At 42.3% G+C, this 14,654-nt stretch overlaps 1 protein-coding gene across 1 annotated transcript; it reads right to left on the reverse strand.

Annotated features, from left to right (window-relative positions):
* Window positions 1-435: 435 nt before the first annotated feature.
* LOC140888105 (uncharacterized) lies at window positions 436-4,948 on the reverse strand. Its single transcript, XM_073295787.1, has 4 exons — window positions 4,518-4,948; window positions 1,401-4,438; window positions 989-1,288; window positions 436-824 (listed from the first exon to the last, which is right to left on the reverse strand). The coding sequence occupies exons 1-4, from the start codon at window positions 4,946-4,948 to the stop codon at window positions 436-438; spliced, it is 4,158 nt and encodes a 1,385-aa protein (XP_073151888.1).
* Between the last annotated feature and the right edge of the window lie 9,706 nt (window positions 4,949-14,654).

Raw genomic sequence — 14,654 nt, forward strand, 5'->3', positions numbered from 1 at the left:
AAGACAAGGACGCCTCCGACCGATAGACCAGGGGAGTTCTGTTTTACATTTTTGCATTGCATTATGTTTAGTTATTGTTTTTTTTTTTTAAAACATAAAAAAGCGATACAAATAAAACCTAACGGAGGAGGGGGACTAGGCCAAGACCTCCCCAAAAGGCTATACAAAGGTAATAAAAACATCAGAACAGCTAGGGTATCGAAAAATATACAACCAAAGCATCCCTAGGAAATAAGTATAAACAAATAACATCAAAGATAGCTAACTAAGTCAACGTCAGCAGTCATCCTGGGCAGCAAAAGCTAGAAGAGAACCACAGCTCGGCCCAGCAAAATAAAAAACGGACACTGAGGCGCGAAGAGTGGCTGGTATCAACCTGTGCAGTAAAACCTAGAGGAGATCCACAACTCCAGGCCAGCAAAATCAAATCCGACACTAAAGCGCGAAAAGAGGTTGGCACCATCCAGAGCTGAACAACAGATCAAAGCTATGCAACAAATATGTCCAAAAGTCATGATCAGTTGGGAAGTCACTATACATAGGCCGTGAGGAAAAAGAGGAGCGACTGCAAACCAGCAGGCCCAGAGCAAAAAAGAAGGAAAATGGCGAAGGAAACTCAAGCCATAACCTAACTCCCAAGAAGACTAGAAATCCAAAAAGCGAGGGGCACGAGAGACCGCCCACAAAACATCCAAACAACAGCAAGAACCAGGCAAGGAGAAGCACAATGAACGCCTGGTGATCCATCACCCTGAAGAAGCAAAGCAAGCGACAGGGGAACAGACTAACTCCAAAAACTCCGGAAAAGGGCCGGAGAGCTGTACCTGCAAAGAAAAATAAATAGCTACATATATCTAAATCTAGGATGACCTAGACCAAAAAGGAGAGCAAATAAAGAAAAAGAAAGCCCAAGAGAAACGGCTATAAGCGAGCGTGAGGCTCTAAGAAAACCTAGATCTAAGGTAAGGAAGCCCGGAAGAGTCAGAACAGGCCAACGCAGCGATGGGAGTGGTTAAAGGAACACCAATCTCCAACAAGCACTGCCTATGATCATGAGCCTGCCGCGCCAACGCATCCGCAACCGAATTCCCTTCCCGATAGATATGCGAGAAATGAAACGGCCTATTCCGCACCAAAACACGAGTCCTCGAAACAATATGGTCCAAATCCCAGCGGCACCTCCGAGATCTATGAATCTGAATGGCAATCTGGGAATCAGTCTCAATCCAAAGGGGAAAAAGGCTAAGGTCAGAACAGAGAAGAATACCCCTCCAAATCGCCCAGAGTTCTGCACGGACATTGGACCCCAAACCAATGAACTCACTAAAAAATGCCAAGACCCTACCAGAAGAATCCCGGACAACCCCCCCCCCTCCCCACAGACGACTCACCCGGGTTACCTCTCGAGCTCCCATCCACATTGAGCTTGAAGGACCTAGGTGGAGGCCTCAACCAACGGACGATCGCAGTCTTGTGAATCCGTTGGAGGCCGACCGAAATGCCCATCTTCCTCGCAGCCTGCAAAGCCCCCAGCCAAATACGGGGCTTGATAACAGTTGCGGAATGAGCAAGTCTCAAATAAGACAAAATTTGGAACTTAACCTTCTCCGCAAAGTAGGGTAAGTGACGGTGCTTAGTATCATTGCGTGCAGTCCAGAGGAACCAAAGCACGACAAAAGGAATGAATTCCCTCACATTACCCCCCGGAGACCACTCGCGACCCCTTTTCCAAGCACTGAGAAACAGACTAAAGTTCTCAGTGGCAGGGATGAGAACTCTAAAGATAGCCCCAAAGAAATGCCACACAGAGCGGGCGATGGGACCGTCGATGAAAATGTGAGTGAATGTCTCCGACATCTCACAGCACTGGCAGTTGGACACAAGGGAGAAACCCCGCTGCTGGAGCACCTCATCCACAGGAAACCACCGATGCCAAAACCTCCACAGAAAGAAGGACATGGTGGGCCTCATCCAGCGACCCCAACATGGATTAAAGATATCCGAGACCGAGCCTCTCGGTCTGACCTGCTCCCAAGCAGATCTCACAGAAAAGGCACCATCGGTGCTGTGGATCCAGATAGTCGCATCCGGCTCATCCACCAAAACAGGAATCTGAACGATCTCCTCCACCACCAAGGGAGCGACGACAGCGCAAAGGAGATCAAAATCCCAGTCTCCCTCCAAAAGGAAGCTGAAAACACGCACACACCGATCCCCTCTGACATTACACCTGCTCGACAAAAGGGCATCACCCAACCAAGTATCATCCCAAAAAGAGACATCCCCAAGACCAATCCTCCACCGGATACCAGGCTCTGCACGAGGTCTAATCTGAAGCAAGCGCCTCCAAGTGGGGGAAATGGCTCCACGAGAAGGAGCACAAATAGGGCTGACAGTCCGGCAATACTTTCTCGAAAGGAATCTCGCCCAGAGAGAGGAACCCTGCCGGAATCTGAACCACAGCTTCATGGAAAAGCTGTCAACAATGTCCTTGAGCCTGCGAAAACCCAGGCCTCCTTCTTTCACAAGGAGACAGGCGCGAGACCAGCAGGCCCAGTGCCACTTCTTCTCTAAGGGTCTGGAGCCCCAAAGAAAAGCATTGAAAATACGCTCCAATTTCTCCAAAACAGCCAAAGGAGGCTGGATCACCTGGCAGAGATAGATCGGTATCGAAAGGAGCACACTACGGATCAGCGTCATCCTACTCCCAGGAGCAAGGGAATGGGACTCCCAGCCCTCCAGCTTTTTTCGGACCGACTGTAGAAGAGGATCAAAGAGAGAGCACTTGCGGTTCCCACGGAAAAGCGGAGCTCCAAGGTATTTCAAGGGCAGCTGCCCCTCCGCAAATCCAGTGATTTGCAGCAAACGGGAGCGGCGACGAGCGGTCCAGCCTGGAGGAAAGATAATAGAACTCTTGGCCACATTAACGAGCTGGCCCGAGCAATTTTCATAGTGAGCCAGAAAATCTTTGAGATGCTGATGACCACGGGATCCCCCATTGGCAAAAATAATGACATCGTCAGCATAGGCCAAATGGGAAATCGGCAAATCACACCCAGACCGATACCTCAAATCAGCATGCTGGAGGAACAACCGGTCCAAGCCACGGGACAGATACTCCGCTCCAAAAACAAATAGGAGGGGAGATAACGGGTCACCCTGTCTCAGGCCCCTCGAGGAAGCAAAGAAACCAGCAGGGGTGCCATTGAAATTAACCGAGAACTTGCAAAAAGAAATGCAAGCCCTCACCATTCTCACAACCTGCTCCGAAAAACCAAACCTTCGGAGGACATCCAGAAGAAAAGACCATTGGACTCTATCATAGGCCTTAGACATGTCCAATTTCAGAATGACATTACCACCACGGGCAGGGAGATTAAGACTGTGAGTGAGCTCATGCGCGAGAAGGATATTGTCAGCAATCATCGACCCCGGCACAAAGCCACTCTGAATCTGAGAAACGAGTCTTCCCACCACCGACCGCAGACGAGAGTATAAAAGCTTCGAGATAATCTTGTTGGAAACATTACACAAGCTGATGGGACGAAAGTCCGTCCAAGCTTGCGCACCCTCGACTTTGGGGATCAAAGTGATCGTGGTGGCAGTGAAGCCCTGGGGCATAAGAGAGCCCCGAAAGAAATCAAGGACAGCGTCCATGACATCATGCTGCACAAAATCCCAACAGCTTTGAAAAAAAACCAAAGAAAACCCATCGGGGCCCGCCAAACTATCCCGAGGGATGGAAAAGACGACAGCACGTACCTCCTCCAAGGAAGGTGCGGCGGCAAAGCTATGGTTCTCCTCCTCCGAAATCTCCGAGGAGAAGCCAGAAAAATCTGGAAGATCCAGGACAAAAGGATCTCCAGTGAGGAGGCGCTCGAAATAGGCAGCCCCAGACTGCTTGATGAGACCAGGAGAGGTGAGGCAATTACCATCCTCCCAAATACGAAAGATCTTATTAACCACATTCTTCTTCTTCACCATGTTGTGGAAAAGCTTCGTATTCCTCTCCCCGTCCTCAAGCCAATTACAAGCAGCTTTCTGCTTCCAAAAATCTGCTTCCATAGAGGTGACTCTAGACAGCTCCTCATTGCATCTGGACAAGAGGGTCCAGCTATGCTCAGAGGGATCCGCTTCACAGGCAGCCTCAGCCAGTCTAACCGACCTCTCCGCCTCAGCGATCTTATCAAAAAGGTTCCTAAAAACATCCCGGTTCCACCACTTGAGGTGGCCCTTCAACCGTTTCAGCTTGGCAAAGAGCTTGGGCATGCCTTGCAAAGAGCAGGGCATGTTCCAGTTCAGCCTGACGGTTTGAAGGAACCCCGGGTGCCAAGTCCACATGCTCTGGAACCGAAACGAGCTCGGCCCCCGAGCAAAGACAGGAGCAGACACCAAAAGAGGACAATGATCCAAAACCGTGCGACTGAGGTGTTCAACCCTGATAGAGTTGACCCCAATCCACAGAAACAAAAACTCTGTCAAGACGCTTCCAAATGGACTTATTCGTCTAGGTGAACGAAGAGCCCTCAAAACCAGCGTCAACCAGCGCAGACTCCAAAACAAAATGATTAAACTCGTCCATGGGGAGCTGCCTCCCACCAGAAGAGCCAAGACACTCGAAGGCATCCCTCACGACATTAAAATCCCCCCCGACAAGCCAAGGACCACCAACAGGCTTGACCTGCAGCAAAAAAGCCCACAAGTCGCGCCGTAAAATGTAGTGACACTTGGCATACACGAAAGAGCAAAAAACATGGGTCGGCAAAAAAGGAGCCGACGTGCGAAGATGGAGGAACTGAGCGTGATCAAGGACACACTCCGCCTTCACATCGTCCGCCAAAAAAACCCAAATATGACCAGAGAAATTCGACAGAACTCTCTGGAAACCAAGGCAACGGGTCATGAAGCGCTGGTCAAGTGCAATCATCGCATTAGGACAATGCTTCATTTAAGTATGGGGGGTGCATTGCATTTGCATGCATGATTGTTGCATTTGTTTGTGTTCAGTTTTTGCCTTTAGTTTTTGTTAATTGTTTTTGTTGTTTTTATTCGTGTTTGTGTGTTCAAATGCATCAGTTGAAGATGAGATTGTTAGCCTATGATGAGGTAGTTGAAAAATGATGAATTTTTTTAAAAAAACAATTTTTTGCTCTTGATCATATTTGAGAAACCGTAGGTTGTTTGGTGAATAATTTAAAGCATGCATGTTTAACCGGTAAAGTGTAGTGATGTATTAGATATTGTGAATGTCTGTTGGACCATTGCACGACATTAGGTGTTTGTGGAACTTGATAGTTCTTGAGTCTCGATGATCTCTTTGATATAGCATATACACTCTTGGGCGCATCTCTTTGAATTTTATTTTACGCATTGTTGACATATTAACTCCATCCAGGTTGCAAGCGAGATGTTTGAAATCCTATTCGTCTTGTTTGGGGCTAAGTATGCAGGTTTCAATGGGGTTAAGTCTTGAAAACATTTTTAAAAAAAAATAACAATTCCATCCGAGCTTGGAATGTGAATGAAATTCTATTCATTATTTTATAGCTAAGTTTGCAGATTCCATGGGATTGTAGTTCCATCTGGGCTATAGACGAGGGGATTGAAATTCGAATCCTATCTAGTTATAGCTAAGTCTGCGGGTAATTATTGGGACTTAAAAAATCGTTGGTGCGTAATTATCTCAAGAGAGTTGTGTTGTGTTGATAGATTGTTGAGAGGAGAGTACTTGATTGCGAGATTTGCACTAAATTGTTTTGGGTCAGCGAACAGTTTTGAAACTTGTCTTTTGAAGTTGCATGTAGCTAGGGTAACATGGCACACACGCACGTTCTCATTCGACTGAAGGTGTATCATTGATGATCGAGAGTAGTTGTGAACTTATTGGTTGTGAGAACAATTCTTTGAGGCTATGTTGTGCATGATTCGTCCTTGCTTATGTGTTTTCTTTATTTTCATTCTATTTTTGCATGACTTACTCGAGGCCGAGTAAGGAGTAAGTGTGGGGGAATTTGATAGTTATGTTTGTGTTGCATATTTTAATGCCATTTTGTTGTTGTTTTGCATTCGTTTATGTGTTTTAATTATGTGTTTGTTCGTATTGCATATTTTGTGTCTGCATAATTTGTTTCCTGGTTTGTTGGTTAGGTTGTGCATTTTGGCGGATGCATGGATGAACTATGGAGCCAAGGGAAATGACGAAATTATTTTGAAGGGACGCGCTCGATTGATCTGCAAGATCTTACCGATCGAGCGGATGCGTTTGAAGAATGAAGATAGTAGGCTCTGGAATTTCGGCTCGACCGATCTACAAGATCTTACCGATCGAGCGGCTCACGGAATTAGAAGAACAGTAGGATTATATTTTTGCTCTCGCTCGATCGACCAATGTTTACCGATCGAGCGAGCGTTGATAAGTGTTGTTTTTATGTGTTTTATTGCATTATTTTGCATTTGTTTTGCATTTGTTTTACATGTTTTTATATTGTTAATGTCATTCATGTTTAGTTATTGATTATTTATTGCATTTGGATCACTCCTTATGAATTTTGATTTGTTATAAGCAAAAGATGGAGAAAAGCAAGAGTTTGAGCAAGGAGAATTGACGCAAGAAGGAATCACAAAGCATTAATAGTCCAAAATTTATTTTTGACTCTAGATTATTCAAAATCCAATCTCCAACGTCCATATTGAATTTCAAGATGTTTTAAAGTTGCTGTCCAAATTTCAGATCAATCCAACGGTTAGATTGTGAGATATGAGTTTTTAAAAATTATCGCGTGCTGTAGAAAATCATATGCGAGAAACTCATTTTTGGGGCAGAAATTTTCACGCCATGGCGTGATTTTTCTTGCGCCATGGCGCGACACGGACTGAAAATATCAGATTTTCAAAATTTTAAAGTCTCAACTTGTCGGGCTTTGTTTGACGGACTTTCAAGGGCATATAAAAAGGACTTTTGAGACGCATCAGAAAGGAGGAGAGCAGCCGCCATCAACCAAGGAGAGAAAGGAACGTGAGAAGAGGGAGACGGCGTGAAGAACTCAACCAGAAACAAGAACCGCAAACACTAGTTTTATATTTTCTTCTTCTTTCTCTTATTTTTGTTTGGATTTAGGGGATCTTATCCCCAAAACTATGTTTTGATTTCTTCTTGAAGATTGAATTTGGTTTTTAAGAATTCTTGATTATATTACTGTGTTTATTGATTATTTGGAGATTGATCAACTTCGAATTGATTTTATGTGTTATAATTGATACTGAAAGGAGATTTTATAACATGATAGGGTAATATAGTCCATGGATCTACAACTTGCATAGACATATGAGGTTGGATACATGTTGATAGTCATAGTCCAATAGGTCGAAAGCTAGAGGATTCCACAAATCATAATGCAATTGCAATTGTTAAATAACACAAGGACACTTGGTTATTGCAATTTGTTAATTAGATTAATATAGCTCGACAGAGTATATTGATAGATTAGGAAATCCCGTCAAAAGCATGACTTGAGAACCGAATTTCAATCATTAGAGAAGAAAAAGGGGTAGGTGAACCGAGATCCTAACAATCGTTTATTTATTTTCTGAACTTAATGAAAAAGTGGGTGCCCAGTGAGCCAACTTGTGGCTATGGGCTTTGATGACTCTTTGTACAAACGATCTTTTGTTTAATGTAATTTACACTTTTATTAATGGCAATGACTTTATCTTTCTTCATATTGTTATATTATGATATACTATTGTTGTTTTGATAAAGACCTTGAATATACTATAGTGTATGTAAGATGTGGTAGAACATGGGGATGTCTATCATGAAATACATCTTATAGTCACTGTATATTCTAAACTGTTCCTAGTCGATTGAGCCGTCCGATAATAAGGATAAGGATCGCTCGAGTTTGAGACTAGCATTTGCGATGCGGAGTACCACGTTTCATTGGTAGGGAACATGGAGATGTTCGAAGCATGCAAATGGATATTCATAGGATGAATAATCGAACTACCCTATCCGGACTTTCCAAGTGGTTATCACTTATCGAGTGGATAAAGTCCGCGGTTTTGGTTGTACACCATTAGTCCTTACTACTTGAAACATCATGGAGACTCTATATGCTAGTACTGTGCTTTGACTCGTTTACCGACTCTATGGGGGTCATCAGGTGTCGGGATTGGGTACAGTTACAACACATATAGGAGTCGATGCATTGTTGTCAAGGATTCACCACATACTTGCGAGTGTGGATATCCTATGCGATCTGAGGAGATATTTGTGTGACGAATCTCTGGCCAGAGTACTTGATGTGATTTAAGAAATGGTTTCTTAGTAGCACATGCGATGTCACTAATTTGATCTTCAAGATGTATTGCATAGTTATCGAATCTTGAGCGACTCTCGATATACCAATGGTTGTTGATTCGATCGGGATATATGGATGAAGGGACCGTACTGTACGCTAACCAAAATCTACTGGTTCTTGTAGGCACTATCAGTGATACCTAGGGAATCATGGGGCGATGTTGCTAGGCGCTTTACCATGATTCGTTGGGCAAGTCGGAAATCGTTGTTCCGAGTCACAAGGAGTTGTGAGCCCACGGCTAGCTGTATCCCTGAACCATTGAGGGTCACACAGTGTAATGGAGTTTTAATCCCCGTTGAGATAGTTAAATTTAAAGAGTTAAATTTAATGAATAAAGAAGTTGGACTTCTTAAATAAGAGTAAGGGAGTAGGATTTCCTAAAATGACATAGGGATGTAAATTTTTGGAAACCACTGAATTCGGATTCAAGAAAATTTATCTTGACTTTAAAATGTGCAGAAATGGTTTCTGTGCACATTGGTAAAATCGGTTTATCAATCGGAGTCACGATGAATTTTATATTAATTTCTGAACATGCGGGCTTTGCTTGTCGGGCCTCAACTTATGACTAATGGGCCCTAAGGTGTTAGTGGCCTGCATTATAAATAAGTTATTGCAGTACAGAAATTACACAGAGTTGGTCATAATTTTGAGAGACAGTTTTCGAAAAAAACCCTAGCTCTCTCTAGAAATTCGGCCGCCCCTCCCTCTCTCTGTCAGAGATTTTCCGGTCTGTGATTTTGAATTGCAGACAGGATTAGCGAATCAAATTCGTTATTCTCTTCGCAGAAAACTTCTGATAGATTTTCTAGTGCAATCTATAAGAGGGATTAAACCTCCATTCGTGGACCTGATTGAAGGAAAGCTTGTTCATCAGTTCCAGGGAGATACAAGAAGCGCAGAGAAATCTGTGTGGTGTCCAATAATCTCGCTTCGAGATTGAAGGTAAAATTTAATAATAGTTATTTAATTTTACACACACTTATAATTTAATCGTTAAACGGTTGATACCCACACTATGGAATTGTTCCATACTAAAAATTTTAAACTTCCGCTGCACCGGGTATCAATCGTGATTGATCTGAACGCCAGTTACCCAACAGTGGTATCAGAGCCAGGTTGCTCAGATCAAACGATTAAATTAATCGATTGTACAAAAATTTTTGAGTCTTGGTTTTTTAAAACAAAATAAATATTTTAAATAAAAATTTTTTTTTTTTTCGGGCAAAACCCGGGCAGCGATTGGATCGCTGCCCGGTGGGGCAGCGACGGTCGCTGCAAAGGGGCGCACAGCGCCGCCCACGGCGGCGCTCAGCGCCGCCAGGGCAGCGCTCGGCGCTGCCCAGGGCGGCGCACGGCGCCGCCAGGGCAGCGATTGTCGCTGCCCTAAAGGGGCAGCCGGGCTGCCCCGGCCCGCGCCCACGGGTGCGGGCCGGCCCGGGAGTGTCTTTGGCGGCCCGCGGGAAAAATTATTATTATTTTATTTAAATTAATTTTAATGTGTTAAAATTTTATTTTTGGTCCGGTCAAAAATTGTTTTTGATTGGTTCACGAGGCATCGGATCGAATTGTTCGAGTCCGAAAATTTTAAAATTGATTTTTGGATAAATTTGAATTTTTGGAAAATTTTAATATTTTATCCTTAAATTGAATTTTGAAATCAATTATTTTTGGTACAATTGATGATAAGATTTGATCTTATGTATATATTAAGTAAAATATGATTTTATCTATAAAATTAGATTCTGTAGATAAAATATGATTTTATTTAATAAAAGGTAAAATATGATTTTATATGTAAAATATGATTTTATATATAAAATATGATTTTATCCTGTTTAAATTTAAATTGCCATATGCATGATATCCAATAAATTAATTTTGAATTAAATGTTATTGGATAAGGATGATCGATTGCCATGACCAATTTTGTAGGTGTATGTTAGGAATTTACATTTGTTTTATTGTTGTTGGTTTTATTAATGGGCCTGGTTTATGGCCCAATATGAATGTCATATGTAATAAAAGTGGGCTTGGTTTATGGCCCGTTCCCACCCCTAAAATGTATCCCCTACTTGTCATTGCTATTTATTGTAAATACATTAGATTTAGTGGGAGATCAAGATTTGAAGATGATGGGCCCAGCAGACAATAAAGACGAAGAAATGTAAATTGGAAGCTAATGTAATAGGATTGCATTGCATACTGCATATTACCTAGGATTGGACTAAGACTCGTGATTGGAAACCACGAGTCAATTAGAAATGGAATCGATCATCCTATATATAATATATGATATTATGATTGTATGCATGTTTTAGACATAATTGTATGAATCCGGCAAGCATACAATAAATTGAAAAATGATGAGACAAATTTTCATAATTAAAAATCCCTCATTTTAAATATGATTTAAAATTGATATCAAGATAAATAAAGGAAATTTGAATTTGTTTAAATGTTCCTACGTTCCATCAACGGTCAATGTATGTGATGCTACCCGCGGATACGGTCCGGCTCATATTATTGGGGGGGCCCGTCCGTCGGAAAGTTGTACATTGGATCGACACATGTTGTAAGTTGGGTGGAACTCCCATGGGATCGGTTCATAATATTGGGGGATCCACATGGCGACCGTCCATCACAACTTAATATTGATGGGTCATCTTGAAATGTCACTATAAACGGCGTCATATTATTGGGCCCTTATTGGACATGAGGTAAATACATGGGGGTTGCTTTGGAAGCAATTGGGCTCTACCTTTTGAGAATTATGGTTGGCTGATATTATTCGGGACCATAAGTTTGTCAATTGGACTCCATGTTCTCACTAAGGAAAAAGTTTCCCGCTTTCACTAGAGGGTAGTGAAATCGTTAAAATAGTGGGAGTGAGATTCATAAAATTAAATTCGCCTATTTTATGTCTTAGTAAATTGCTTAAACAATCATTGATATATGTCTGTTTTTCTTTTCAGTATTTCATACAATGAATTCGCGTAATCCATTATTCTCGATCCTCGAACAAAACAAGTTGACTGGCGCAAACTATACGGAATGGTTCCGGAAGTTGAAGATTGTCTTGACTTCGGAGAAGATGCTCTACGTGTTAGAGAAATCACCTCCGAAGGAAGCACCAGCTGACGTAAGTCCGGAGGAATTGGCCAAACTTGATGCATGGTGGGACCATGACATCAAGACCAAATGCTATATGCAATCCTCAATGTCTGATGAACTCCAGAGGCGATTTGAGGACACCGTGAATGCTGCTGACATTCACGCTCAACTCAAGGAACTTTTTGGGGCTCAATCGAGGGCTGAAAGGTTCGCTACTGTTAAGGAGCTAATGACGTGTCGCATGCGTGAAGGGACTTCGGTCCGTGATCATGGGGTACGAGTGATTTGGCTCATACAGAAGTTAGCAACTCTTGATTTGGTCTTGGAGCATGAACTCAACGTGGATTTACTGCTTCTGTCTCTTCCTTCTTCGTTTGACGGATTTGTGGTAAATTTTAATATGAACAAGATAGAAGCCACCCTTGAAGAGATGGTCAATATGCTTGTGACATATGAATCCACACTAAAGAAGGATAAACCAGCTTTCTTGGTGGGCTCCTCATCTTCTGCTAAGAAGGGGCCAAGTACGAAGGGTAAGAAATGTTCTGCCCCACCCAAGAAAGTCGAACCCGAGAAGAAGCACAAGACAAAGGCTTCAAACAATGGAAAATCCAAGGATGTTTGCCATTACTGCAAGAAGCCCGGTCATTGGAAGCGCAACTGCAAGGAATATCTAGAGCAGTTGGGAACTGCAAAGGGTATGTTCTATATTGAAATAAACATTTCACTTAATACTACTTCTTGGGTATTGGATACCGAATGTGGATCTCACATTTGCAATAATTTGCAGGTGATGACAAGAAGTCGCAGGCTTAGAATGGGTGAGACCCAGCTGAGGCTCGGGAATGGTTCCAGAGTTGAAGCTACAGCCATTGGAGATGTTTGTTTAATTTTGCAGAACGGTTTTAAGTTATTTTTAAGAGATGTTTTATTTGTTCCGGATTTAATTAAAAACATTATTTCTGTTTCTATGCTAGATAGAGATGGTTATTCTTGCAATTTTGTGAATGGGATTTGCAATATTTACAAGAATGAATGTTTGATTGGAAATGGACAACTTGAAAACGATCTATACAACTTAAAACTAAAAGACGTTCCAATAAATTATGTTGATAAACCGGCGACAACAAACAAAAGGAAAATCGATAGTCAAAACCCGGCAAACCTTTGGCACGCTAGACTAGGTCATATTTCCTCAAGGAGGATGAACAAGCTAGTGGGAGAGGGCATGTTTGATATGTCTGATATTAACTCTCTACCTACTTGTGAATCCTGCCTAAAAGGGAAAATGACTAAATCTCCTTTTAAGGGGAAACCTGAGCGTAGTCAAAATCTGTTGGATTTGATCCATACAGATGTTTGTGGTCCATTTAGAGTTGGGACTCAACATGGCCACACCTACTTCATTACCTTTACTGATGATTATTCAAGGTATGGGTATTTATATTTAATGAAATATAAGTATGAAGCATTTGAAAAGTTCAAAGAATTCAAGGCTGAAGTAGAAAATAAGCTAGGTAAAAGTATTAAAGCACTTCGATCGGATCGTGGTGGAGAATACTTAAGTACCGTTTTTTTTTGGACTATCTAAAAGAGAATGGGATTCTCTCTCAGTGGACTCCTCCTATGACACCACAGCTTAATGGTGTATCGGAGCGTCGTAATCGAACTTTGTTGGACATGGTTCGATCCATGATGAGCTTCACTGAGCTTCCACCTTCGTTTTGGGGCTATGCGCTTGAAACGGCGGTATTGTTGTTGAACAACGTCCACACTAAAGCAGTGGACAAAACACCATACGAGTTATGGAATGGCAAAGCTCCTAAGTATTCGTACTTAAGGATTTGGGGATGTCCTGCTTACGTGAAGCAGACAGTGGGAGATAAGTTGGATAGTCGATCCAGCTTATGTTATTTTGTAGGGTATCCGAAGAATTCAATCGGATATTATTTCTATTATCCTGCTGAAACAAAGGTGTTTGTTTCTAGGAATGCCACCTTCTTGGAGAAGGAGTTCTTATTGGATAAGAAAGGCGAGATGATGGAACTCGAAGAAGTTCGAGAAGAACCCAAAATACAAAATAACGATCCTACGCCTCAGGAACCATTACTGGACACGCCTGAACCTAGAAGATCCGAGAGGACTTCTAGACCTCCTGTTCGATATGGTCTTCTTCTTGAAGGGGATCAAGATGAACCCGACATTGGATGTGATCCAAGAAACTTCAAGGAAGCAATTTCTGATGCGGATTCAAATTTATGGCTTGAAGCTATGCAGTCTGAATTGGATTCAATGCATACAAACCAAGTTTAGTCTTTAGTAGATCCTCCTGATGGAATTGTTCCAATAGGGTGTAAATGGATCTACAAGAGAAAGCTTGGGCCTGATGGTAAGGTATTGACCTACAAGGCGCGATTGGTGGCGAAAGGTTACACTCAAAGACAAGGAGTTGACTATGATGAAACCTTTTCACCAGTTGCAATGTTCAAGTCCATAAGAATCCTTATTGCCATAGCTGCATGGTATGACTATGAGATATGGCAAATGGATGTGAAGACTGCTTTTCTTAATGGAGACATTAAGGAAGAAATCTATATGAAGCAGCCAGAGGGGTTCACATCCATGGGAAGCGAGCATAAGGTATGCAAGCTTCAGAGATCAATTTATGGTCTAAAACAAGCATCAAGAAGTTGGAACCAGAAATTTGATGAAACAATAAAAGATTTTGGTTTCATCAGAACCCGGAGGAACCGTGCGTGTACAAGAAAGTAGTTAAGGATGCTGTGACATTCTTAGTACTTTATGTTGATGACATCCTACTCATTGGGAATGATGTAGGGATGTTGCAGTCAACAAAGATATGGTTATCAGGTAGATTCTCGATGAAGGATTTGGGTGAGGCATCCTACATTCTTGGGATACAGATCTATAGAGATAGATCTAAGAGAATGATAGGACTCACTCAATCAACCTACATCGACACCATATTGAAACGGTTTTCAATGGATGGGTCCAAGAGAGGACATCTACCCATGTGTCATGGAGTTTCTTTATCCAAGTCTATGTGTCCCAAGACTGATGCAGAGATAGAGAATATGACACATGTACCATATGCGTCAGCTATAGGTAGTATCATGTATGGGATGATATCTACCAGACCGGATGTAGCATTTGCTCTGA

Source organism: Henckelia pumila, chromosome 3 (genome assembly GCF_033568475.1).
Source record: "Henckelia pumila isolate YLH828 chromosome 3, ASM3356847v2, whole genome shotgun sequence".
Lineage (NCBI taxonomy): Eukaryota > Viridiplantae > Streptophyta > Magnoliopsida > Lamiales > Gesneriaceae > Henckelia > Henckelia pumila.